General features: G+C 41.4%; 3 protein-coding genes across 3 annotated transcripts in view; 1 reads left to right on the top strand and 2 right to left on the bottom strand.

Annotated features, from left to right (window-relative positions):
• The window catches only part of LOC109405354 (uncharacterized), a 42431-nt gene extending 40048 nt beyond the window's left edge, over window positions 1-2383 (bottom strand). Inside the window, exon 1 of the mRNA XM_062854363.1 lies at window positions 2313-2383. Coding sequence (XP_062710347.1) covers window positions 2313-2383 — 71 coding nt within the window. The remainder of the gene's footprint in view (window positions 1-2312) is intronic.
• LOC109405351 (solute carrier family 53 member 1-like) overlaps window positions 1-27838 on the bottom strand; it is a 553430-nt gene that overhangs the window by 170876 nt on the left and 354716 nt on the right. The window lies entirely within an intron of this gene.
• On the top strand, window positions 1415-27536 carry LOC109397818 (DDB1- and CUL4-associated factor 7). Its single transcript, XM_019670147.3, has 4 exons — window positions 1415-1751; window positions 2028-2092; window positions 2267-2599; window positions 25198-27536. The coding sequence occupies exons 3-4, from the start codon at window positions 2409-2411 to the stop codon at window positions 26039-26041; spliced, it is 1035 nt and encodes a 344-aa protein (XP_019525692.1). The 5' UTR covers window positions 1415-1751; window positions 2028-2092; window positions 2267-2408; the 3' UTR covers window positions 26042-27536.

A 27838-nucleotide genomic window follows, 5' to 3' on the forward strand; every position in this document is an offset into this window, starting at 1 on the left:
TATTGAGGCGAGCTGAAAAATCTAAATAATTTATACAACCGAAGCAAATACAAATCATTTAAAATGATTTATAACCCAAGTAACAATCGCTAGCCGCAAACAAGCATGCATGCTGAATTGTTGCTTTATAATGGTAATTATAGCTGAATTAAAATTATGCTGTACATATTACTGTACAAATGCTTTTTCAATTGAAAAAGTAGCCAATGTTCAACTTTTCGTGTTGGTATCAATAATGATAATTAAAAACACTTTTCAAGCGTTTAATAAGATTTTTATTCGACTCGCAGTAATTCCTTTACAACATAGTTTAACAAGACTTTTTTCTGCTTCTTGTTAAGTTCATGTGAAAACTAGGACATGTATCTGAATAATGTATTTTTCACAAGTCAAATAAGCGCTTTCGTTTCATCATACTTCGACTCAGAGTACATGATGAAAAACACGTGTTTTTTACCGAACAACAGCTGAATTAATCTGTTGTTCAGTCGTTAACCATAATGTTGTGCTAATTCACCACTGCTGTATAGGAGTCAGAGTCTGATCATTATTAAACCACGGGAAGTTTATGTTTTGATTTGAGCGCTGCAATTCATCATCTCTAGGATGGCGCAGATAGGAAGGCATGCGGCTGGCAATCGACGGGTCTCGAGTTCGAATCTGGATTTAGGTAAATTTATGTGTAGTTATTATTTCACAATATTTGTTCACAGCATTAAGTTCTAATCATAAACTCTCGTGGAAATTGAAAAATTTTGCATTTTTTTATTTTTAATCATTTTTGCTAAAGCTGAATAACAGTTTTACTATATATTTGTAAAACGATTTAACAACAAACATTTCAGTTGGTACACAACACTATGCTTTACAGTTTCTCCAAATTTGTGTCAACAAAACCCGAACAAAGGTTGTGCCTGAAAATTATCCAAATGTTATTCAGCATCATGCTGAATCAATCCGTCGTAAAGGTGCTTGTAAAATGAGTGATTGTTAGTTGGGAATGCTTAAAAGGCTTTATAACAAAATCTCTATCGCTCACACATGTTTTTGAAATGTGAAAAGTTCATCCAGCAGTATGTGTGTTAAATATATGTCGTATTACTAAAGACTAATTGCAAAAATCTATATAGGCTGACACATACAACCAATATGGATATTTTTATCACTGTAGTGTCAAAATTCTCGGACCGCGATGAATTCAGTTCATCGGTGCACTCGTCTATATTGGCAAAAATTGAAAAAAAAATTAAAACTCAAAATTCGGGTGGTTTTCGGGTTTGCGGGACCGAGAATAAATATTCAGTCACGTTTACACCCTACGTTGCTTACCTGAGTTATGAAAACTTTGTACTTCTCGCCCACAGCTCTGCCAACCCTATCCGTAGTTCGCCCTCTCCCGTTTCTTTTCGTTCATTGTTTTTTTTTCGCGAGTGTTTGACGGTCGTCTGTCTCGGGTCTGTCTCATCACCGTCGCGTCGAAAAGGATTTGCAGAGCTAAAAAGTAGAAGCAAAAGTGATTTTCTTCACCCTCAGACACAAGAAAATCGCACAAAACAACCATCAGGAAATGGTGTGCATATTCTCGGAAGGATTACCGAGGTGGACGTGATTGCAAACAATCGAATCGAAGCGGAATAATGCGTACGGGCCTATCGGTAATGTGTGACCCCAGAAGAGCATAATCTGTGCGTGGAAAATTTGGCTTGTGCGTGTTACCGGGACCAGCGCAGGAGACAGCAGACCGGAGGGAGGTAAGAAAATCGTGCTGGCGATGGGTCTAGCGCTCGACTGAGGTGGCGGATTTCTGTCTGTGTTTGCGCGTTGCACGTCGTGAATGTACGTGAGACGTACTAAAGTGCACGATTGCGGGGAAAACAAAACGTAGATAGAAGAAAGCCGAAAGATGGTGTGAGATTCACCGTCACCGCGTCGTGACACTTTCTTCTTGCCTCGCAGCTCGCTATCGAACGACGGGAAAACATCTTCAATTTGTTCGTTGTTTTGTTTCCACTGTTTTTTTTTTCTAGGCTGCACACATCGCGACGACACGAGAAAGCGGGACAGGAACTCCCCGGATATAAATAGTTCGTGGGTGAGTATGATTTAATTGGCTTGGTTCGATGCGAGTTTCCGAATCGATTTCGGTCATTTGGTAGACAACAGTTCGTTCGACAGCATCTCATCTCAATCTCAATCGCATAATCCGATACGCGGACGAGAAATTCGCGACGATGGATAATTTGAGGAAAATCATTCACCTTTCCAGGAGCCAACCGGATATTCCCACGGGTCAGCAACCGGCGCTACGTCACCACAGCATCACCGACGATAGCAGCAGCACTTCCAGACTCAGACGCCATCGGTCCCCGGGGAATAGTAGCATAGTAGGAGGTTTCAGAGACCGTAAGATGTCCGGAACGACGGGAAAACGCAAGGAAATCTACAAATACCTGGCCCCATGGCCGCTGTACTCGATGAATTGGTCCGTCCGGCCGGATAAGCGCTTCCGACTGGCGCTGGGCAGCTTCGTGGAGGAGTACAACAACAAAGTGCAGATCATCAGTCTCGATGAGGACACGAGCGAGTTCAGTGCGAAAAGGTTAGTGGGGATTTCTTTTTTTCTTAGTTTCTGGCACGAATCTTCTGATGCGAAGAAAACCGTGTCGCTCAATTGCGACTCTAACATTGATTGGTATCAAACGGGTTATAAGGTAGTTGCTTATGTGATTTCGTCATCGATTTCTAATCTGATTTGGTAATTTCCATCGATTGTTGGAATTTTGCCAAAACAATATTGAGCATGACTTGTCCCTTTCAGATGCGGTGTTTGAACTTTCTAACATTTAAGCTCAGAGTTTCCCAAACTTGTCAACGTTATCGCTTCCTTGAAACCCAAGAGGTGGTACTGGAATGGAAATAATTTCTTCAACTGTATCCCATCTGCATGAAACAAAATCGATATTTGCGTCTTCCTCACAAAGATGTCCTCCGGTACCAGCAATAGGACAGATCGGTGAAGTACTAGATTTGTAGTAATGAGCTGAATTTTAGTATGGCGAGAAGGTCAATTCTCCGTTTCTGCAGTGAAATGGCGCAAAAAGCGTGGGTATTATGATTCCTTGCCTAATTTAATGCTGTTTGAGCAAAACTTTGGGCAACAGTGTTGTTGTTTTCTCCATTTCTTGCAATATAAACAACATAGTTATTCAAAGTTTTGCTCAATCAGCATCAAATTAGACAAGAAAACATAATACCCACGCTTTTTGCACCATTTCATTACAGAAATAGAGAACTGACCTTCTCACCATACTAAAATTCAGCTCATTACTGTAGTGTCTACCTAATGGTTGTGTGCATAGGATATCTACCTACATGAAATACTATTCATTACAGTACCTAAATGTCTAGGTATGTTTCATTATGTCTACCTTCATTTCATTTATTTAGTTAACATCAAATTCATGATAATACTGAATCAACAATTTGCCGCCATAATACTCGATTTGCAGCTGCAGCTCTCCAACGTCGGTCACGCCCAACACTCGCCAGATCACGCTCCACCTGGTCCGCCCATCGTGCTCTCTGCGCTCCACGCCTTCTTGTACCAACCGGATGGTTAGCAAACACCAACTTTGCAGGGTTGTTGTCCGGCATTCTTGCAACATGCCCTGCCCACCGTATCCTTCCAGCTTTGGCCACTTTCTGGATACTGTGTTCGCCGTAAAGTGCAGCGAGCTCGTGGTTCATCCTTCTCCGCCACACACCGTTCTCCTGCACACCGCCGAAGATCGTTCTTAGCACCCGTCGCTCGAAAACTCCGAGTGCTTGCAGGTCCTCCTCGAGCATCGTCCATGTCTCGTGTCCGTAGAGAACCACCGGTCTTATTAACGTCTTGTACATGGTACATTTGGTGCGGGGGTGAATCTTTTTTGACCGCTGTTTCTTCTGGAGCCCATAGTAGGCACGACTTCCACTGATGATGCGCCTTCTTTTTTTTTTTTTTTTTATCCAATTTATTTATTAAAGGCTCGCTTGTTTAATAGAAAACTCTACTGAGCCGAGAGTCGCAAAGAATAATTTGTTATTCTAAAATACAATTCATGTAAAAAAACACTAATAATGGGTCCTGCGAGCGCATTTCTTCCTCGGTGTAGATCCGGAACTAGAATCCGACCTAGTAGCGAACTGGGCACGACGCTGAGCGGCCTGTGGGTTCGCCATCGCTTCCGTGATAGCCTTTGCTACTTCTTCCAATGCCTTTATACCTTCTTTCCGGCGTATCTCTTTGTCTGCATCAGCTGCGGTTTCACAAACGATTGTTTCCCATTGCTGCTCTTCCACCAGGTCCGTAGGCTGCTCCGTGATTTCTTCTTCCAGAATCTCAATAATTTCACTTTCCGCTACTGTTTCCGAAGACAATTCCTCAGTTACTTTCCCTGATACTACGGCGGCGTATGAGTGCGAACTTGATGGTTCCTGTAGTCGCTTGTTCCGAGTTGCACGCTGCGGGCAAGAGTCCCGTCGGTGCCCCGTTTGTTGACACGAAAAACAAGTGTCCTTGAGTCCACTGTAAAAAATCCTACCCTTCCGATTGAGTACTTCGATCGACGGGGGTATCTCGTGCTTCACGTCGATGTACACACCGCGAACACCGGTGAACATATGGTCCAGTCCCAAGTCCGCGGGGAATTTTTCGCGTATCACACGATCCACATGTCCGTACGATCCAAGCACCAGTGCAAGATTATTGTCGCACAACTCCGGCGGCAGATCAAAGACGCGAACGTATTGCATGTTGGTACCAGCGATGCACATACGTACCACGATAGATTCACCATTTTTGTAGGTGAATTTTCGCGGCTCCGAGTTCCTTTTTAACGCATCCATCATTGCTTCCAAGTTAACAAACTTGACAAATAGTGACCGGTCGTTTGCTGTTTTGTATGCCGTCTCCATAAGCATTGGATCTGCATCCAACTGCTTAATGAATTGAGCAATTTCTTCCCACGACGGTCGACGGCTGCCGGGAGGGAACCGAAATTGTGCCGTGTTTACAATGTCACTCATTTCGATTATGCGGTGCTAGCTTCGACGACACAAAAAGCACCAACTTTTCGTAGCCAAAGCGAATAAACGGGAACAAAGCGCGCTTGATAACACTGCTGAAACAACAGCGGAGGACAAAGCAAAACCGAGTAGCAAAGAGCACACAAGCCTCCGTCTATACTCGACGACCGCTGCGGCAGAACTGATGATGCGCCTTCGTATTTCACGGCTCACGTTATTGTCAGCCGTTAGCAAGGGACCGAGGTAGACGAATTCTTCTACCACCTCGAAAGTATCCCCGTCTATCGTAACATTGCTGCCAAGGCTTGTCCTGTCTCGCTCAGTCCCACCTACCAGCATGTACTTTGTCTTAGCCGCATTCACCACCAGTCCGACCTTTGCTGCTTCACGTTTCAGGCGGGTGTACTGTTCTGCCACCGTTCCAAATGTTCTGGCTATAATATCCATGTCATCCGCAAAACAGACAAATTGGCTGGATTTCGTGAAAGTCGTACCTCGGCTGTTGAGCCCGGCTCGTCGCATAACACCTTCCAGGGCGATGTTGAATAGTAGGCAGGAAAGTCCATCACCTTGTCGTAGTCCCCGTCGAGATTCGAATGAACTGGATAGTTCACCCGAAATCCTTACGCTGTTCTGCACACCGTCCATCGTTGCTCTTATCAGTCTAGTCAGCTTCCCGGGAAAGCTGTTCTCGTCCATAATTTTCCATAGCTCTGTGCGGTCGATACTGTCGTATGCCGCTTTGAAGTCGATGAACAGGTGATGCGTTGGGACCTGGTATTCACGGCATTTCTGGAGGATTTGCCGTACGGTGAAGATCTGGTCCGTTGTCGACCGGCCGTCGATGAAACCGGCTTGGTAACTTCCCACGAACTCATTTACTTTAGGTGAAAGACGACGGAAGATGATCTGGGATAGCACTTTGTAGGCGGCATTCAAAACGGTGATCGCTCGAAAGTTCTCACACATTAACTTGTCGCCTTTCTTGTGGATGGGACAGATTATCCCTTCCTTCCACTCCTCCGGTAGCTGTTCGGTTTCCCAGATCTTGACTACTAACTGGTGCAGACAGGTGGCCAACTTTTCCGGGCCCATCTTGATGAGTTCTGCTGCGATACCGTCCTTACCAGCCGCTTTGTTGTTTTTGAGCTGGTGGATGGCATCCTTAACTTCCCTCAGCGTGGGAGTTGGTTCGTTCCCGTCCTCTGCTGCACCAACATAGTCATTTCCTCCGCTGCCTTGGTCCTCCGTGCCTACATTCTCTTCGCCATTCAGGTGCTCGTCGAAGTGCTGCTTCCACCTTTCGATTACCTCACGTTTGTCCGTCAGGAGGCTCCCTTCCTTATCCCTGCATATTTCGGCTTGCGGCACGTAGCCTTTGCGGGATGCGTTGAGCTTCTGGTAGAACTTGCGTGTCTACCTAAGGTAGTATAAATACGTGTGATCATTGGACCAAACGAGAGAGACTGCACAAGCCTCGGACTTGTCAACATTTTTAATATTCATCTTTTGAAGGATATAAAAGTGGCGACGAGGATCAAGGAACGTGTAATTTCTTTTGAGTTATTCCGAAGACGGCTAATAACAAGACAGACATCTACCCTCTTGCTCCATATACTTTGGGAGCTACAAGCACACTAGCGCCACGAACGACTTCAGGGAACAACATAATGAATGAGTGTGCATGCGATGTTACCATTTCCGTGTACGTATTTGCATGTACACGCACACAATCATGTTTTAATGTTCCTGTGAATCGTTGAGGGCGTTTCGACCATGTCGCCTGTAACAGGGTGGGAGCTGTCTGTCTTGTTATTAGCCGTCTTCGGTTATTCCGAAATTATTTCCTTTTGGTTTTCAGGTTGTTGTAATAACAAGTTGTTATTTTTGTGGAGAACGGAATTGTTCTTTTATGGTTCGCCATTATGTTGTGAACAGAATGTTCTTTTGTTGTGAACAGAATGTTTTTTTTTGGCCGATGTTTGACAAAATTGTCTTTTTGTTTTGGTAAATAATAACGAAATGTTATTTTTTGTGGTGAACGAAATTGTTCTTTTGTGGCGGAATTGTCATATGTTATGTTTTGGTGAATGGATTTGTGTTATTTGTACTTTTTGGTAAAGTTGCCGATATTGGGGTGACGAAATCGTCTTTTTGTTTTTGTAGTTTTGTTAGCGAACAGATATGTTCTTAGAAAGTGACGGACTCGTCAGTTTATTTGTGCTATTATTATTTTGGTGATGACTTTCTGAGTTTTCTAAAGGGGAAAGGACTGTAGTGTCTACCTAATGGTTGTGTGCATAGGATATCTACCTACATGAAATACTATTCATTACAGTACCTAAATGTCTAGGTATGTTTCATTATGTCTACCTAAGGTAGTATAAATACGTGTGATCATTGGACCAAACGAGAGAGACTGCACAAGCCTCGGACTTGTCAACATCTTTAATATTCATCTTTTGAAGGATATAAAAATTACTACAAATCTAGTACTACACCGAACGTGCCCCATTTCTCTAGGGATTCCTCAATGAATGCTGGTTGTAATTGTAATTGTAATTTTATTACAATCGGCTGAAGGATTCAATTGATATTTTTTGCTGTTTTGAAAACTTGTCTGTGCCTGTTGTTTTGGCACTAAATGAGGAAGGGAGAATGATTGTGGAAGCGGAAGAGAGATGCGCCTTAAGTGGAAGATTTCGTGAGGTTCGGTTAGGTGGACAACTGCACTATGCTGGTTCTCGAGATTAGTTTGGTTGTGTTGGAATGGAGACAGTGGGAAAGGCAGTTAGCATAAAGACGTGGGTAATGCGTTGTACAGAAACTAAAGTGGTCCCGGAGACCGTGACAAGCGGAAACTGTTGACGCAATGCAAAGCACTGCTCTCGAAGAGCGAGAAGTTGGTCCTGGAGATCGTATGTATAACGCTGGTGCAAAGCACAGCAATGCTCCCGGAGAGCGGAATCAGAGAAAAATCTTGGTCCCGGAGACCGTATAAAATGGCTTGTGTAAAGCACAGCTTTGCTCCCGGAGAGCGTTTGAAAAAAAAAAACCCGATTTAATCCACCTATGGTGCACAGAACCCTTCTTACACTTATTAAAATTATTGTTGTATTATTTGTATTTAACATATTTGTTTTGTGGAATTGACCAAAAGTTCTAGAAAATATTGTGGATTTGGCATCTAGTGGATTGGTTTCCAAAATAGCATCATGGACCATGGACTAAACTACCAGAAATGCCAGACACTTCCTAGAGTCTTAAATGGAATATTTAAAAAATAGCTTTCATATTCTGGAATTTTGTATCTTTTATTAACTGCTAAAAGATCTTGAATCGATTAACAAATGGGTAAGAAAATCAGCGAGATATACTTTGTCTAAATCAGTCAATTAAATTAGCTCCGAAGTACTTGGTATTCATGGTTATGGTGTAAAAACGACAAAAATGATATATCTATTAAGTTAATCAGTTTTGGCATTAGCTAGTTATTTTGGCTGTCTGGTTCTTCAAAGCTTTCATTTAACATATTTCCATAAAATTCCTGTGTATTAGTAATTTGTTATTTATAATTTTGTTGAAAACAATAACCTGCTAGTATACACTTTGTATGAGGTTAGCATCATTTATTCAAAAATAATTTCCCATAGACTGGTCAAAAACAAACGCACGATAACAAGTGAATATAATAAAAAAAGAATTTATTGAAATACTCTTCGTAAGATATCTCAGTAATCAAATGTCGAATCGAAATAAAATTTCAGGGCCTTATACAAGCATATTGTAGCTTTCATTTGGTGCTTAGAGAACCCAAATCGGTTGACAGGCGGCTGAGATATTTATTATGGTACCCTTACCCTTGGTCAAACATCTCTCAAAAAGTTAACCTGTATTACTCCCAAGTACTCTTTGAAAGATATCTCGGTAACCAAATGTCCAATCCTAATGAAATTGTATAGGGTTCTACTAGAATGTTGTAGCTTTTATTTGGTGCCAGGATAACCGAAATCGGTTGACAGACGGCTAAGATATTTATTATGATACTTTTGGTCAAAAATCTCAAAAGGTTTAGTTGTATAAATCTGAAGTACTCTTCGAAAGATATCTCTGTAACCAAATGTCCAATCGAAATAAAATTTCTGGGCGATCTACTAGGATGCTGTAGCTTTCATTTGGTGCCAAGAGAACCCAAATCGATTGACAAACGGTCGAAATATTTATTATGAAACACTTCATCAAAAATCTTAAAAAGTTTAGAAGTATGACTCATAAGTACTCTTCGAGAGATATCTCGGTAACCAAACGTCCAATCGAAAAAAAATTCAATAGCGTTCTACTAGGATGTAGTAGCTTTCATTTGCTTCCAAGAGAACTCAAATCGGTTGACAGACGGCTGAGAAACGTGCGTGACTTTTTTTTGTAACGCACATACACACACACACATACACACATACACACATACACACACACACACATACAGACATTTGTTCAGTTCGTCGAGCTGAGTTCATTGGTATGTGAGACTCGGCCCTCCGGGCCTCGGATCGAAAGTCGGTTTTTCGAGCGATATTTATACCCTTATGGGTGTAAGAAGGGTAAAACACGGACAGTGATCCAAGAAGTTGGAAAGAATGGCCAGTGCATAGCACAGCGTGGGATAAGCACAGACAAACAGACGTATCACTTGTAACAAATTTCGATTAAAATCATCGTCACGAAAACTAAATCGCCCAATACTAACCAGGCTGTGTCACGCAAACTACTCAGTAGGTGGCGGCAGTGAGCAAACGTCAAACAGGAGCAAAACCGATGCGAGCGCCGTGACCGAGCGATTTGCGAACTACAAAATATTTGAACTAACCGTTAAAAAGAGTAACGATAAGAAGTGAGTAGAGTAAGACGTCTGTTTGTCTGTGGGATAAGGTTGAAGTAGTGGTAAACAAAGTTGAAGCGAAAATATGATTAGACTGTCTAACTGTTGGTCTGCGATTTTGAGAGGTCATGCTTGGTAGGAGTTGATCAGGTTGAATAGTGTAACATTCCTAGGAAGGAATAGTTTTGGCCCTGTGGACCTGGTATGCTTGAGGAAGTTGCATTTAGGTTGGCTGGCTCAATTGAGCAGCTCAGGATGCAAAACAGGCCATGTAACCACAGCTGTAGGGGCGTGTCCAGCATGACAATACTGATGGTGACGGGTTCGACCCCGGTCGGTCCACGAACTTATCATAAAGGAGAATGGTCATTGACAGTGGAAGCTCTCAGTTGATAACTGTGGAAGAACTCAGAATACCAATCTGAGAAACTGGTTTTGCCCCAGTGGTGACGTTGCGCCAAGAAGGAGAAGGATGCAGATGAAATAAATCGCGCTTTAGCAGATATTCGAATACTTTCTATATGAATGAGGCCGGTTCAAGGCCGGTTGCATGAATCACAATGAATACCATAAAATGACTTTTTCAATATGTAGAAGGTGCTCTAGCGGAACGAAGGGTAGAAAGTGTGAGACAACTTAGGTGTTGCAAGGTGTGGTTCAACATGGGACAAGTAAAATGGTTGGAATCCACGTGGGATGAATGACGTTTTCTGGATGGAGTTCCGGTATGGTCGAGTATCTTTAAAGATAATTTGATTCCTCTGGTGGAGAGTATTTAAGTGGTTGGCAAATTCTCCTATTTGGTGTCCGAGAGCGAGAGGTAAAAACTAAGTTGAATTGCTAAGTCTTTCGAACGAGAAGAGAAGGCAACGTAGTGCACAGCCATGCGTAGTAAAGTAGCTATTAGAAGTAGTACCTCAGGAGCGTAACATGACACGTTGCGTAAATGAAATAATCCGTCGTTGCATTGCTGTATTACCTCGTATAACCATAGGATAACGTCGTATTACGGAATGGAACGCAGGAACCTTGAGCTTATGTTTGCTCACTTCTTGTGAACAACTGAGTCGAATTTTCAGCGGATAATAGAAATAAAATTTCTATACTTAAAATCGCGAGGCAAAATTGTTAGAAGAGGAGGAAGATAGATAAAAGAACACGGTGCAGCTATCTCCTAGAAACAGAGTGTGACAAGCATTCCAGTGTAGTGCCCTGTGTATGGTTGTGAATGTAAATATCACATACATCACATACATCATTTAGACGTGAACAACAATACAGCACAGTTGATATATAAAGGTACATACAGTCAGGTTTTTTTTTTACGCGGGGGATACGTACCGCGTAAAAATAAAACTCAGTTCAAAATTCAAAAAACCGCGTAAAAAAAGTCTCACCATTTCTCGACGAATCATGCAAAAATAAGACGATGAATTTTTTTTTTGTATGGAGTTTTCATTTACGCGGCCGCGTAAATCAAAACCGCGTAAAAAAAGACCTGACTGTATAGTTGTTGTTTATGTTGTAAAACTTTGAAAAAATAGGAGCAAATGACATGGGAAGCAACGTTCATCATTGACGTTCAACGAACATGATAAAAATGACACTACAAATTTAAACTAGAAAAAAATGAAGTTGTGAGTAGATGTCTTTATTATTGCAAACTCGCGACGAGTTAATTTGGCTACAGAACTCACATTTAGGATTACCTGCAATATAGAAAAAAAAAAGCAGGCATTAGGAAATTTGACGTAGCATAACCGAATAATGGTAATGGAGCTTTTGAATGATTTTTTGCAATTACGTGCTATATGATTGCACTTTTCAATCGCCGCAAGTGCAACGAAATGGCCTACTTTTCTTCACTAGCTCAAAAGTGCCGAAAAGTAGAACTTTTCAGCACTGTTAAGAGTGCCGAAAAGTACTACTTTTCGGCACTTTCGCAAGGGTACACTTTTCACGAGTTTTCTGAAACGCTTATGGTCTTTCCGGGTCTTTCCTTTTTCTGCTGATTCGATGGCAGCTCTATGACTATTCGGCAGATCAAATCCGAATAGAAGCGACTTCAAAATACGATTTGGTCAGCCAGACAGACGTAGAGTTTGAAGCAGCAGCAGAAAAAAAACAACGCTCGTTGACGACGCGACTCCGAGTACTTCTGACGCTTATAAACATAGCCTACCTGATTAAAAAAACGGACTTGTGCGCATGGATGCTCGCACGTGGTTTCTCTTATGTTTGAACAGTCAGAAAAGATCGTACTCAAGTATTTTGTTGCAATCGCAAAAAATGTTGTATGCAACTCGTTGCAAAACTCGATTTTTTCAAATCATCATTTTGCAACTTGTTGCATAAATAACTATTTTAGCCTTGATGGAACTGTTTATGATCAGGATGGTCAACTCCGCATCTACGAGAAAAAACGAGATGTGGTGCCCTGTAATCATTGGACGAATTACCTTAAGTGCTACTCCATAAGTGTGTGAATCTTATCTAGAGTGTTTGTGTATATACCTTGATATTCAGGTGACAGACAGTACTGATTGAGAGTGCAAGCTGGAAGTGTTGTGTTTGTGAGTGAGTGAGGAACGGAGAGCGCAGAACAGTGGCGTGAAAACTGTAACGGCAGCGGCCATTTAGTGTCCCTCTCCGCGGACTTCCGGAACCGTTTGGGAAGTACCATCGAGGATCCCACAATACCTATTATCAGGTCAAGGAGAAACAGTTGGATATTTTAATAAGGAAACTAATTAATTACATCTACTGAACAATGAATCTAACTGATGATTTGGGCTGATAGTTTGTATGAATTCCTGGGCAAATTAAAATATCCTAAATAAATTTATCGCCCCCTAAGGGCTGTTTTGAAGCTAGATAAAGTAGATAGCTGTTTAATATTCAGAGGAAGTCTATTCCACATGATAGGCCCACTGATAAGTACACTTTTCTTCTCGGATGTAGTGTGACGGGGAACGATGAAACTGCGCGTTCGTTCCATTTGTCCTCTCTGCAAGTGTTGCTGCAGATACTCTGGAAGAGATCCTATGTAGCCAAGTCGTATGAAGTTTAGAATTCTGTTTTCGTAGTGTGTTTGAAGACCGTGTCCAAGGATTCTGTTTCTCACGGCAGCCGTAGAGTCACGTCGACGAATATTGAACACGAATCGGACCGATGCCTTGAAGCACTTATTTAGCTGCTCCTTGAGTGCAGCCGATAAGCCAGACCAGTACACGACATCGCAGTAAGAAAAAAATGGTATCACCACCGCTTGGACGAGCTTCATCCGTGTGGCAGTGGTTAGTACTGGAGCGAACTTCCGGAAAGTATGAAGGGTCCCAAAGACCTTCGCGGTCACATTGTTCACATGTGCATTCCAGCGCAGGTTCTTATCCATGTGCACACCGAGGTTCACAACTTTCTCAGCTATCACGATTTTTTCGGAGCAGAACATGATGTCGGTGTGAGCATCGACCGCATCATCCTTGCAAAAGATTATCGACTGTGTTTTCTTGGGGTTTGGAAACAAGGCGTTGTCCTTTGCCCAAGCCTCAATGAACTTGAGATCTTGATTAATTTGCGCTATCAATCTATGCACGTGTTCTCTGGGGCCAGTTAGATAAATCTGTAGGTCGTCAGCACAGAGTTGATATTCGCATTTTAGACCTTGTGGTAAACTGTTTACATATAGGGGGCTGTCCATAAACCACGTGGTCATTTTTTTTGTGACTTTTCAAACAACCGCCCCCCCCCCCTCCCCCGCGTGGTCATTAGTCCATACAAAATTTTTTATTTGTCCATACAAAATGGTCATTGGCCGAACCTCCCCAATGACCACGTGGTTTATGGACAGCCCCTAGGCTGAAAAGAAGGGCACTCAAACAAGATCCTTGAGGGGTGCCATCGGTGAGATGATGCTCGGACGACATTCGATCATTGCACTTTACGAATTGACTTCTGCCGCTGAGAAACGACGAAATCAGCTCACATGCACCTGGATCGAAATGGAATTCTTCACGCAGTTTTGTCTTGAGTTTTGAATGGTTAACACAGTTAAAGGCTAACGAAAAGTCCACAAGTACCAAAACGGTGCACTGGTCGGTGTCAAAGCCTTTGAGAATATCATGAGTCACTTTCGCTAGGGCCGTTGTAGTGCTGTGCCTCTTTCTGTATCCTGACTGATTCCGAGCAAGCAGCTGATGATCAGGTTGGTCGACGTGTTCCACTATTTGGTCCATTAGTAGTTTCTCTAGGATTTTGGCTATAGCGGAGAGCACAGTGATCGGACGAAAGTCCTTTGGTTGGGTTGGATTCGGCGTTTTTGGAATCGGGGAAACAATACCCTTTTTCCATATTCTGGGGAATATTTCGGTATCGATGATAGCGTTGTATGTGTTTACCATTAATGGTAAAATGAACGGACTCAGTAGCTTCACGAATGAAATCGGGATGCCATCGTATCCTGTTGCATTGGTTTGAATTTCAGCCATTTTCTTAGCGACATCTACAGCATTAGTGTGTTCGAATCTAAATTGCGGCGCGCCCGGTCCAAGACGTACTGCGGTTCGATTCCCAGGATCGTCCGGTCTGCTAGAACTAGATGGCACAGGCATCTGATGTTGTCTGTGTCCATCACAGAAGAATCGGTTTAGTTGTTCAGGATCAATTTCATCGGTGAGTACCACCTTTTTGCTGTTGTTGTGAATTCCTTCCCGTCTCAGGTTCGTCCAGAGCTTTTTAGCCGGAAGATCAGCTGCAAAATAACGCCTACCGTATTGTGTCTTTGCTGTAGTTATCAGAGATGCAGCTCGATTGCGTTTCCGAATGTAATCACACCATTGCGCATCACCTCTACGCCTATTAGGGTTCCGTGAGTAGAGTGAATGCGCCAGATCTCTGATGTAGATTGCTTGTTCAATCTCTGTAGTTATCCAGGGCGTACGTCTGTGTTTCACCACAATTTCCTTTTCCGGTGTATGGCGACCCAAGAGATTTTGCAGTTCGGTTGTTAGTAGTTGTGCTTTAATATTCGTGTCTCTGGCGTTTGTTATATCGTCGAAGTTCCGAGATTGAAAGTCAGCTTGAATGCTTGCAGGAATTCATTGAGGAATTGTTGCCAAGATTTCTCCATAAGTATTTCATACGATTTCTTCTGGAATTCCTTGTAGAAATCCTTCAGAGATGTTTCCCTCTTTAAATTCCTCTTCGATTTCTTTTAGTACTCCTTTTGATATTCATCGTTGTGGAAATACTCCAAAAATTCTACTGGTATTCCTTCAGGTATTCCTTCATCAGAAGGCCGGCTCCGGAGGCATATCCTCCATTTGGGACATTTGTGCTCGTCTATTTATCAAAGAATTTCTTTTGGAATTCCTCCAGGAACTATTGCTGGGATTTGCACAGAATTTTCTGTTGCAATCCTACAAGAATGTTTTCCGGGGATTCTTCCAAACAATCCTCCAAAGATTTCTCTAGTTCTCTAGTGATCCCTCCAGGAGCAACTATAGTCATATATCCAGGAGCTTATCTTGGGATTCCTCCAGGAATTTTTGTAGGCGTTTCTTCTGAAATTTCTTTAGGTACTTTTCCAGAAATTCCTCTTCTGATTACTCCGGGGATTGCACCTCCAGAGATTTTTCCAGGATCTCCTTCGTGAATTCTTCTTGGGATTCGTCTAGAAAATTATTTTGGTGTTCCTCCAGAAATGCCTGGTGGGTATCTTCCAAAAGATCTTGCTGGCATTTCTCCAGGAATTCGTGCTGGGATGGGATCCATGGATTCTTCTATGGAATTCCCTATATATTTATTTTGTCCTAGCGCGAAACAACGGACAAGAATTACAACTTGGAATGTATTAACTCTAGCCCAGCAGGGTAAACTGGCACAACTAGCCAATGAGGCATGCCGTAAGAAGCTTGAGATCCTAGGACTGAGCGAAGTTCGTTGGCCAAACTTTGGAGAACACAGATTGGCGTCGGATCAAATTCTGCTATACTCTGGCCTACGAGGTGATCACACTCCTCGCCACCGTGGAGTTGGTTTCCTGCTCAGCGCTCACGCCCACGCTGCGCTCATTAAGGCTCAAGCATCCGTCATCATTTTTCGGAAAATAAAAAGCAGTTTTCTCGCTGTAAATCAGAACATCGACCATGAAAATATATTCACTGCATTCTATTCCTTATGAGGAGTACAGTGAATATATTTTCATAGCCAAAGTTTTTGTTTTGAACAGTAAATAGTGGATTTAGAAGAGGACTTACTTATGTTGTGGTTAGCACCACCTTCTGATTAGCGAAGAGTCAATAAACGGGCAAATTACCTTCGATGTAATTTGAGAGAATGAGTGCCAGCAGAATATGTATTCGAGGAAAATGAAATACAGAGAGTTGTATCTTGACTGTTGACTAAACCAGCTGTGTTTTTATTTAAATGATATGCCGGTGAATTATGGCGGAGTATTATGGCGGCAAATTGTTGATTCAGTATTATTATCCCTGGCCAAGTTCGCAACCCTGGCCAAGTTCGCAGGGGTTGACGGTATTAAAGTGAAGGAGTTTCATTTTTTTATTGTAATGTAGTGTTCTTTAGTGAAACATATCACCTTTTTAACACTTTAATGCGTCTCCAACGGTTCATCACGAACCGGCTGCTGCAGATGGAGTATGGCTGATCATTTGCATCAGACATGCTCGATAAACAGGAGGAACCGCCGGGGCTCAGTAGAGTCTATTCCCAAGCAATAGTTCCAAGTCGGTTGGATTTGAGAAGGTTTTGATGATCGTTACAAATCCTAATAAAAGTATTACATATAGGATTTGTGACAGGTTTTGGAACCTTTTACAGCCATCTGACTTCAAAATGTTGTTTGGGCTCTATTTCCCACGTTTCTCGGTTGATTTTTATTACATAGTAATTTATTAATGTCATAGTCGCTTTTTCGAATTTTTACAATGTTAGTTGGTCATATTTTCTTTAAATAAAACAATAAAAATCGACCGAAGAATCAATAGTGGGAAGGAGATTTGCAGCACTTAATTGTGCTGATAGATTCAAAGCTAACGTGCGAACACTTAAACGCATTGTTGACGTCAATGCGTTCGACGTGACATTTTGGACAAAAACTGACTGCTTTATATTAACTGAACAACGTTACTTGTGTATGACTAGGTTGACATTTCTAGGCTACGCTTGAGAAAATGACATGGTTTATCTAGGTAGGACCGATAGGACAATTGAACGAATTTGAATATTTTTAATAGTATTTGTAGCAGGATGAAAGTTGACATGAAATCTTTATTATTTTAAAATTTTATTGCAATCAACTGACCAACTTGGCGTATTTTTGATTATCTCTTAGATGTTCAGAAGTTCAGTTACATGTTTCTGTGGATTTTGGGCCGATGACAATTTAAGGACACAAGAGATGAACACAAGTAGAAAACGATTAGCGAAATCAAGAAAACAATTTGACACAGGATCGACTATATTTTAACATACAGGGTTCGATTGATTTGATGAAAAAAAAAACAACATACGACAACTGACTTAACGAGGAGAAAAACATATTTAACCATACCACAAAATCAAACAAGGAGACAAACACAAACCGTGTGACCATAACACTACATAGGCAAATCCTGACTGACTGACCAATTGAAAACTTTCCAATCTTCTACCGTAACTTTCTGAGTCAGTTGCAACAGTGTCTTAATGGATATCATTTTCCGCGTACGGCTGGCAAACTGCTTCTGAAAGATTACGTACTCTTTTCTATCTTCGGGTCTAGTGTAGAGGTTTCAACTCTATTCAGAGTGCAGCTAGAAACCTAGCAAAAAAAAAAAATTGTTGATTCAGTATTATGTATTATGAATTTGATGTTAACTAAATAAATGAAATGAATGCCGGTGAAACCTGAACATATCAACTTAAAGTATAGTACTAATCCAAACTACTTATTTACAGTTTGAAGTGAATCGAAGTACGATATGAAGTATAGATATCTACAGCTAATTTATTACAATATAATACGTTGTGCTGGGAACAGGAATGAATTCCAGTTAAACACCGAAAGTGTAAGTGTCCGGTAGTAAATAAGTTAAAATTATATATAACTAGCTGTCCCGGCAAACTTTGTCTTGCCCACTTGTCATGGTTTGACAACTGTTGAGGTCATTGCAGCGTCGCCCTCTAGATTGGATTTATTTCGATCATGTTGAATTTCTTCCCAGATCATAAAAAACAGTAACTTCGCAATTTTCATACTTTTCAATATTATTTTAGTATTTAACTTTTTATACATATAAACACAGTCACCCTGAAGACGAATCGAACGGTTCAAAAATCATGCTGATCGATTCATCCGTTCGCGAGTTTTGTTGCCTCAAAGCGACTTCTAACTCATTTTTATATATATAGATGAATAGATGAACTAGAAGCCTTTGCAGTTTAAAGCTGTTCATTACCATAACTACAACTATGTGTATTGTATTGCTGATAACCCGATGTAAATCGTTCATTTTAAGCTCGTTCCCCGCTAACAATGGTTTCGAAGATGCAGTGAGCGGTGCCTAATATCGATCCCGACTAGTCCGTTCCTGTGCCAGTGTAGCCAAGACAAACCGGAAAACGAACTGGAGTCCTGGTCCAAACCACCGACAAATGCGAAGCATACTCTGCCGTGAATCGCATATCAGTCCCATTTTTGCTGGATTTCCTATGCAAATGGGACAGATATGCGATTCACGGCAGTACTGCTCAGCAAACGCGATCGTCCACCTGAAAACTGCTCCATATTATCCGCAGGCCAATGGACTTGCGGAACGGTTTGTTGATACGTTCAAGCGAACCCTCAAAAAAATCACCGCAGGGGTGTAGGGAACCCTCGTTGAAGCCATCGATAGTTTTCTACTGTGTGAAAGTCGCCTGGGGAGCTAATGTACGGAAGGGAGGTTCGGACATCTCTGGAACTCCGTCGGCCACCAAGGACCAAGAGAATCAGTTCAACCGGAAACCCGGGACGAAAGCTCGAGAATACCACCTCCAAGATCTCCTATCGACTTGGACCTGGCTACCCGGAAAAGTGGTCGAACGTATCGGTAGCGTGATGTATATCTAGTGCGGTCCCACGGTAACTAAATGCGGAAACGTTACGAGTCCGCAAATCAGCAGTGCACCAATACACGCTCAGGCTCCTCTAGCGATTCTCCTGGACAGTTGGGCCCTACGCAACACCATAACTGAACCGGAAGCGAATAGAGTCAGCGATTCCTTTGCCAGCTACGCTACTCGAAAACCTGTAGCATGTTACACAACGTTGTCAACGAACAAAGCAATCCACAGCAACAAACGATTCCTATTCGCCAATCTTCAAGAGTACGGTCGACAAGGAGACCATCCAACATAGCTCTGGTCCTGACAAGTCCCTACGTCATGCTTCCACGGGCCAAGTGATGACAAAGACCGCCAGCTAAGAGTTGTTTGCTTACCCCTCGAGCAGTCGCGTCTTTGACTACCTGCAGCAACGCCGCGCTCACGCTGTGTACCACATGCGTGCATTTTTCATGGTGCGTGTACTCACACTCTAAAGAATTTTCACGTCCGATTTACATGAATATCACGTAGCTCATCCTTATTCACAAAATCTCAAAAGTTACCTGACGTTAGTAACTATCACCCGATAATCACGACGTATGCACCGCCCTGTTTGGTAAAGTCCACCTAATTTTCACGTAAATCGTTTGAATGCGTTTGTGTTAGTGAACTTCTGACTTCGAAGTTTCCGCAAACGAAAGTTACGTGAATTTCAGGTGTGAAAAAAATATTCAATATGGCGTTGAGAAGTAGTTTGGTGCACAGACTGCTTGCTGGTTTGAGTTTCCGTCAAGATTTCCGTGCAAGTTGCAGCAAGTATTGAAATAATTTAATTGTGTGAGACAATTGATTGTTATTTATTAAAAGGAGTTATGACTTTTTTATATTTTCATTAATTTCAGAAGCTGGAAGAAGGTGTTATTAATCACTGACGGTGACGAATGTCCTACAAAGTTTTTGCGTCAAAATCCAAAGATTATTTGTATTAAATTATCTAATCTTAGAAGATTCGAAGCGTATATACATTTATTAATTATGAATGAAGGTGTAGATTTATGAATAACTCCAAAATAAAAGACTGATAAAGATTTTTCTTACATTTTTAAATATTAGTACCAACTTGTAGCGTATTTGAGGAGGCAAGAGTCTTTATCTCTGTAAAATGCATTGAAATATTTATTTTACGATTGCATTGCTTTTTTCATTGCATTTTGCAAGAATTTAAAATCTCTTGTCCCTTCAAATACGTTGCAAGCTGGTGCGACAGCTTTATTTTCATTCAAAAATCGTGTATAAATTACGTGATATTCACGTAGCACTAATCATGTTCTCCCGCAAAAGTTACCGGAAATTCCAGTAGCACTCACCCACATTTCACGTAAATACTTGTCAAGTTTACCTGATTTATCACGTCGATCGACGAACCTCAAATTTATTCAGCTACCTGACATTCCGGTGGAGGTTACGTGAAAAATATGGTGGACGAAAACTACCTATCTTTTCACGTAAATCGGACGTGAAAATTTTTTCAGAGTGCAGTACACGATGCAATCGCTTCCGGGTTAACTGGGGGACTACTATGAAAGGCCGAATCACGAAAGGCCGAATCACAAAAGGCCATTGAATCAAAATTCAAAATTGGAATGTGGTGAGATAGGTATTCGGCTTTTTTGGTAGTTACTACACTGGTTTCGGCCTTTTGTAATTTGGCCTCTTCGCAATTCGGCCTTTTGTGTTAATCCCTTAACTGCCCCTATTCGCATAAAAGTCCCATGTTTGCTGGGTTTCCTATTCACATGGGACTGTTGTGCGAATCGGGGCAGTTAACTGGTAGTGCTGCCTAGGCACTGTTGTCCTTCTGACTTCAGCTAGATGCTAGATTAAGGCTAGTATCGGCCACGCCTCCTCAACATGATTTGCCAAGGGTTCGACGCATTACCCGTAGCAACACCATTGCAGGAGATTGTTTGATGAGTTCAGCTGCGATACCATCCTGCGATACCGGCTGCTTTATTGGTTTTAAGCTGGTGAATGGAATCCTTTACTTCCCTCAGCGTGAGAGTTGAATCATTTTCGTACTCTGCTGCACTAGCGTAGTCGTTTCCTCGTTTCCTCTATTTCCGTGCTCTCCCGCGCCTACGCTCTCCATGTAATTCAGGTGCTCTTAGAAGTGCTGCTTTTACCTTTCGATCACCTATCGTCCGTTCGTCAAGAGGCTCCCGTTCTTAGCCCTGCGTTGAACTTCTGGTAGAGTTTCCGTGTGCCTTGAAAACGATACAACAGTTCCATTTCTTCGCACTCCGCTTCTTCCAGGCGGCGCTTTTTCTACCAAAGGAACGGGTCTGCTGTTTCCGCTTCTGTTTGTAACGTTTCCGCTTCTGTCGGGTTCCTTGTTGCAACATTACCGTCCGCGCTGCATTGTTTTCCTCCAAAATCTTTCTGCACTCTTCGTCGAACCAATCGTTTCGTCGGACGTCGACTCCGTTCTATGTACATACCCGATAATGCTCTCGGCTGCGTTGTTGATGGCCATTTTATTGACTGTACCAGCAGTCCTCTAGACGGGCCACATCGAGCTAACTCTCGCCTGATAAACTTGTCTCAGGATTCGTATGCTGAGGCCACATCCGGTTTTACCGCTCTAGGTTATACCGTGACGGTTGCTGATACCGTACATTGTTGATGACGGAGAATTTTGGTCGCAATTTGACCATCACTGTAGGGTCTTGGACTGTGCTCACCAACACTACTGCATGTGTGTGGAAGACGCACCTGAAAATGATAGTATATTGATGGCAGAAAAAGTCAGGGAAAAAGCGCGGAAATGGAGAATTAGAGGCAGTGTGTGAGACAGCAGCGCGAAGTGACAACATTGGAATCTGGATTCCAGAAACGGGCTTAGCTTCCAGTTCCGGCTGGGACCGGGCCACTACAATCACCATGGTCGGAGGCCATTATGGCGCAACGACAGGTCCTGACGTCGATAATGTTGGAAAAGTACCTACCATCAATCAGAACGTAGTCGATTTGCGATTCGCATTCGAGCTACGCGTAGAATGCGTCCTTGTCACCACCAGTACTTCCGGAGTGTGGGCTGTGCACGTTGATTATGCTTAAGTTGAAGAATGTCCCTTGATCCTCAACATACACTTTTTTCCCAACTACCATCAGTGCCAATTAATTCCCTGGTTATTGCACATGATAAAAATAGCTAAAACCTTCACATATCATTCCAATCCATATTTTCCATCGCTTCACCCATCACACAATCTTCATGCTGTTTTTTTCTCACCATCCTGTATTCCTTCATTTACCTTGAGTAATAGATTCTATAACATTCCCCAGAAAACCATTCCCCAGAATACCAATCTCCAGAATTCCATTCCCCAGAAAACCATTTCCCAGAATGTACCATTCCCCAGAATGTACCATTCCCCAGAAAAGCTTAATATACTCGTCTAAAAAGTTTAATTCGATACGCAAACAGTACAATGTTGATCATAATGATATGTTATAGGCAAGGATTTTAACATTATAGTGCAGTGCTTCCCAAACTGTGCGCCGCGGCGCCCTGGTGCGCCGCGAATCATTCCCAGGTGCGCCGCAGCATTTTGGCATTTGTAACGAAACAAAAAAAAACAAACTCTTTATTTGTATTGCGGAACACCTTTAATTTTTTTATTAGTAAAACTAGTGTCGCTCACATTTTTTTTTATCTTTCCTGACACTTTGATTGTTTTGTAGCATTTCTGGTATCCTTTTTAAACATATCAATTGAAACCACATTTTAAAATTTTAAAAGTTTTCGAAATTGATTTTGGATTTCGTAAACTTTAGCTTAGCTTTTGATTTTACTATAACTTGTCGAAAGTTTGTTTGCCGATCTGGTAGTGTGAAGAGCTAACTTTGACCTTTTTGAACCGGACTGTTTCATCAGTACTGCTACCACCTCGCTGAACTCGAATAAGTTTGTTATGTTCGGTTTCATCAATAGGGTTATATGTGGCCAATCCAGGCCCAAAAGGTTAAGTTTAAATTTATGAAAATAAGTTCAATCAAAGCCCACCTGGCAGGTCTTTACAATCTCTTCATGTGTCCCAGTTTGCCGAAATTTTCCAAAATAATAAAAGTGTTTCTTTGCAATTTCCGCAAAAAGTTGAAGCTTTGGTCAAGTTCTGTGTAGTAATTTTTATTCAATAAGAATTATTTAACTATTGCAAACGCTTTAGAATTTTTGGCTGAATTGTTGAAATTCAGCAGCTTGTTTTACTTTTACATCTGAGTTTTTTCTTATTTTAAAACTTCTATGATGAAATAAACATGATTTTTGAAATTTTACAAATATTTAAACTAACTTTGAGAAATTAATTTTTAAAAATAGTTAGTTTTCCAAATATTGAATTCTGAAAACATGATATTAGAGAAGTGTTTCACGATTGTGTCTTGCACACTGTAAAGTGAAAGTTGCACAAACTTTAAAAAATAAAAACTTTGTTAAAATCATTGGTGCGCCGCGACATTTTTGGAAATGTCAAAGGGCGCCGCGATAGCAAAAAGTTTGGGAACCTCTATAATAGTGTTATTACGCGCAAACATCTATTTCTTATACGGTATGTCCATAAAAATATTCCACAATGATTCAAATGTTTAATTACCATTGTACACAGTTGCATGTTGATTTTTAAACCTATCTTGAAAGTTCACAAACTGTCCATTCCAGTTGTGTTGCTATAAAATGTTTTGTTTTTGACAGATTTGTGAAAACTGTGCAGCACTTGTTTCACGATGAATAAAGTTTTCAAAGTGATGTGCAAAATTTACAGAGAAAACGCATTTTCTTTTGATGTTGTTCAGTGTACAAGATGCTAATGGACCAGTTTATGGTCGATTTATATTAAAAAGATTTTTCTGTCGAAAACTTTGAGTTACTCGGAAAGACTCAACTGACCACGTGATTCTACGCAAATGGTTAGAGGAATCCATCCCAATGGCTGTTCCTAATCATTCGCTTCAAAAGCCCTTCATTCATGCGGTATGAGAAGGGCTTTTATCATTATTCCAATACTATGGAATAGAAAAAGTGATCATATAAGCAGTTTTAATGCCAAATGTAATTGCAATTCTAAATATTTTTAATAAAGAAGGAAAAGGTATCATTGTTTTCCTTTTGACTTTCAAAAACCTAACAATGTTCCTTCTTTAATTTTTTTTTCTTAGAATTAAAGCAATTAGTATTTTTTTTTGGAATTATAACTGCTTACATTTTCAACATAGATTCTCCCTTCTTTTCTACATAGACTGTTCTTTGAAATTGCACTTTTCAGGAAATTATGGGCATTATTACAACCACCGGTGTTAAATTGATGTTATATTTATTATATATTTTTTCAAATTTCTAAACACCTGTGCTTGTGGTGCCGATAATTACCTAAACATTGCAATTCGAAAGAACAGCCTGTGCAGCAAAGAAGGAAAAAATCTATGTTGAAAATGAAAGCAGTTATAATTCCAATAATTGTACCAATTTCCTAAATTCTAAAAAAGCTTGTTTAAAAAAAGGAACAGTGTTGGGTTTTTGAATGCCGAAAGAAAAACATTGTCACCACAGACAAACAGACATAACACTTCGAACATTTTTCGATTCATTTTTTTTTTGTTTGTATTTACGTGTATTTTAACTTATGCTAATTCTACACTTATTTTTCGATTCAAGTTTTAGTCTCGGAAACAGGTTCGGTTAATTTTAATATGGCCAACTATCAACTAGGTGGCAGTAGTGTCAAACTCGAACAAAAACGATGCGAGCGCCGCGGATTGGCAGTTGGTCAACCCTCAAATAAACCGTTAAATCGATGTACGATGGCAATTATCAGAGTGTTACGTTTCCTTCTTCGTTAAAAAAATGTTTTGAGTCGTTATAAGAATTGTTCGCATTACAACTGCTTATATGTTCATCAACAATTTTCCCTTCTTTTGCATAGGCTGTTCTTTCGAGTTGCACTTTTCAGGAAATTATCGGCATTGCAACTGCTTACTACTTTTTTAACATAGATTCTCCCTTCTTTTTTGCATAGGCTGTTCTTTCGAATTGCACTTTTCGGGAAATTATGCAGCGGCTGTGTAACCAATCACATTCTCATAACTATTCATTCTTTTTTCCTCCACAGCACATTCGACCATCCCTATCCCACAACGAAAATCATGTGGATCCCGGATTCGAAGGGAGTGTTTCCGGATCTGCTGGCCACCAGTGGAGACTACCTGCGAGTTTGGCGTGCCGGAGAACCCGACACGCGTCTGGAGTGTGTCCTTAACAACAATAAAAACAGTGACTTCTGTGCCCCGTTGACGTCGTTTGACTGGAACGAGGTCGATCCCAATCTGGTAGGAACGTCTTCCATCGATACTACTTGTACGATTTGGGGTTTGGAAACCGGGCAACCACTGGGTCGGATAAATTTGGTTTCTGGACATGTGAAAACTCAGCTGATTGCCCACGACAAGGAAGTTTACGATATTGCATTTTCACGAGCTGGGGGCGGCCGGGACATGTTTGCTTCCGTCGGTGCCGATGGCAGTGTCCGAATGTTCGACCTGCGTCACCTGGAGCACTCGACTATCATTTACGAAGATCCGGCCCACACTCCGCTGCTGCGGTTGGCTTGGAACAAACAGGATCCCAACTATCTGGCCACGGTGGCCATGGACTCGTGCGAAGTCATCATTCTGGACGTGCGAGTTCCGTGCACTCCGGTGGCCCGACTGAGCAATCACCGGGCCTGCGTGAACGGCATTGCCTGGGCGCCACATAGTTCGTGCCACATCTGCACGGCCGGCGACGACCACCAGGCGTTGATATGGGACATTCAGCAGATGCCGCGGCCGATCGAGGATCCGATACTGGCGTACACGGCTGCCGAGGGCGAGGTCAATCAGATCCAGTGGGGTGCAACGCAGCCGGATTGGATTGCCATCTGCTACAAGACGGCTTGCGAGATTTTGAGGGTCTAAGCAATTTTGAGGGAAAATTGGGACGTAACGTTTAGTGCTCTTTTAGGTTTTATTTTAGCATTCTTTTTTATGCGATGCAGTTGAGCTTAATCGATGGGATATGAGACTGTTCAATCATATAGTAGGACAATTCCATACAATTTGGTTATTGTAAAGTTTTGAAGACTTTTCCGATTATTTCAAATGATATAATAGAAGTTTTGAATAAGACTCGATTGCCATCGGTTATGAATGACTGCTGAAATTGTACATATGAAGACTGATTTGGTTTCATTTTTATTGCCCTTATGCTTTTCTATCATTTGAGTTCTTACTGCTAACTCTAATTCCTCATCTATACGCTACATACATCGTCGAAGATTGTGATAGGAGTGGAGATATCAACCGACTTTTAATTCTTTTACTGATGTCTCAGGGTAGTATACTATCAAGATTGCCTACGTGAACAACAATACCTTGCGATTTCAATGGTTGAGTAACAGCTGCGCCCCGATTAATGAACCGTATTCTTTAATTTGAACAACTGATCAGAATGTTCTAAATTCCAGGTCTGGTAGCAAGTCATCAGGTTTCATTTCTCCAAAAAATAATCAAATATATTCGGGATATCACGCCCAAAGTTATTCTAGACATTATTGTCAACATTAAAATTTCGCTACCAGCCCTGAAATTGACTTGTCCAAACAATCTCCAAGCTCACAATCTTCTTCGCATATGTATGGAAGATTAGTTTTCATTTGTACATAACATATACACACATCTTCCTTCCCTTCATTTGCATCACTGCAACCGAGATAAAAATTGCAAACAAAATGCCACAAATCACGATAACGGGCACATCTCGACGACAAACCACAGTCGTTGTCCGGTTGAACTCTTAAATACATCCTATGCCTATATGTATGTACGACGTTTGTTTTCGGTTCTTTCTTTATAACCGCAATCGGCAGAAACGACGACAGAGCGTGGCTAAAGCATTTCGATAAACGGCCTAGCCTCATAGTCACCAAAAACACATGCCCCCCGCTCGAAGTCGTCGAGACAGATTTGATTTCTATCGTGTCCAACGAGAAACGGTCTAACGACGAGGATGATGATTTTAAAGAAAACATTCGAGGGAGGAAGCAATCAATTAATTACGTGGAAACACATCCAGTAGGCACAAACCATCATACATATTATGATTGTAATTAAGTTTCATTGAGTGGATAATGAGTAACATCTAGCGAGTAAGGCACTTACAAACAGTGGTAATCTTAAAGAAAATTAGTGAGTAGTAGATGTAATAACAAGTGGAATCTGAAAAACCGTGAACATTAATATTAGAAGCATAGTTCAAAACGTGGGAAACCTAACTTTATCTAATACATTCGATTGAACGGGGAACACATATTTCTAATAACATTGTGTTTCTCCAGGACACATTTACTGACGACTATATAAATAACATTTGTAAGGATAATGCGGAACAAAAATAAATGAAGGTTTAACCGAATGCCAGATTGGTGGAATTCTGTCCGAAATGTCCTGGTTTTTTTATTAGACAGATAATTTACAACTCCACAACTAATAAGCAGAATCATGCCGAACGCGACTGCTTTACTGCTTGTTAACTCACTCAAAAATACTACTCATTGTCAATATTCTCCACATGAAATTTCTTTAAAATTCCGCAAAACTCGAAAAATTCTTTGATCAGTGTTGTCAGTTTCCCACGAAAGCCGTGTTCGTCCATGATTTTCCATAGCTCTGTGCGAAGTGCGATCGATACTGCAGCATGACGCCTTGAAATCGATG

Source organism: Aedes albopictus, chromosome 1 (assembly GCF_035046485.1).
Source record: "Aedes albopictus strain Foshan chromosome 1, AalbF5, whole genome shotgun sequence".
NCBI classification, from domain to species: Eukaryota; Metazoa; Arthropoda; class Insecta; order Diptera; family Culicidae; genus Aedes; species Aedes albopictus.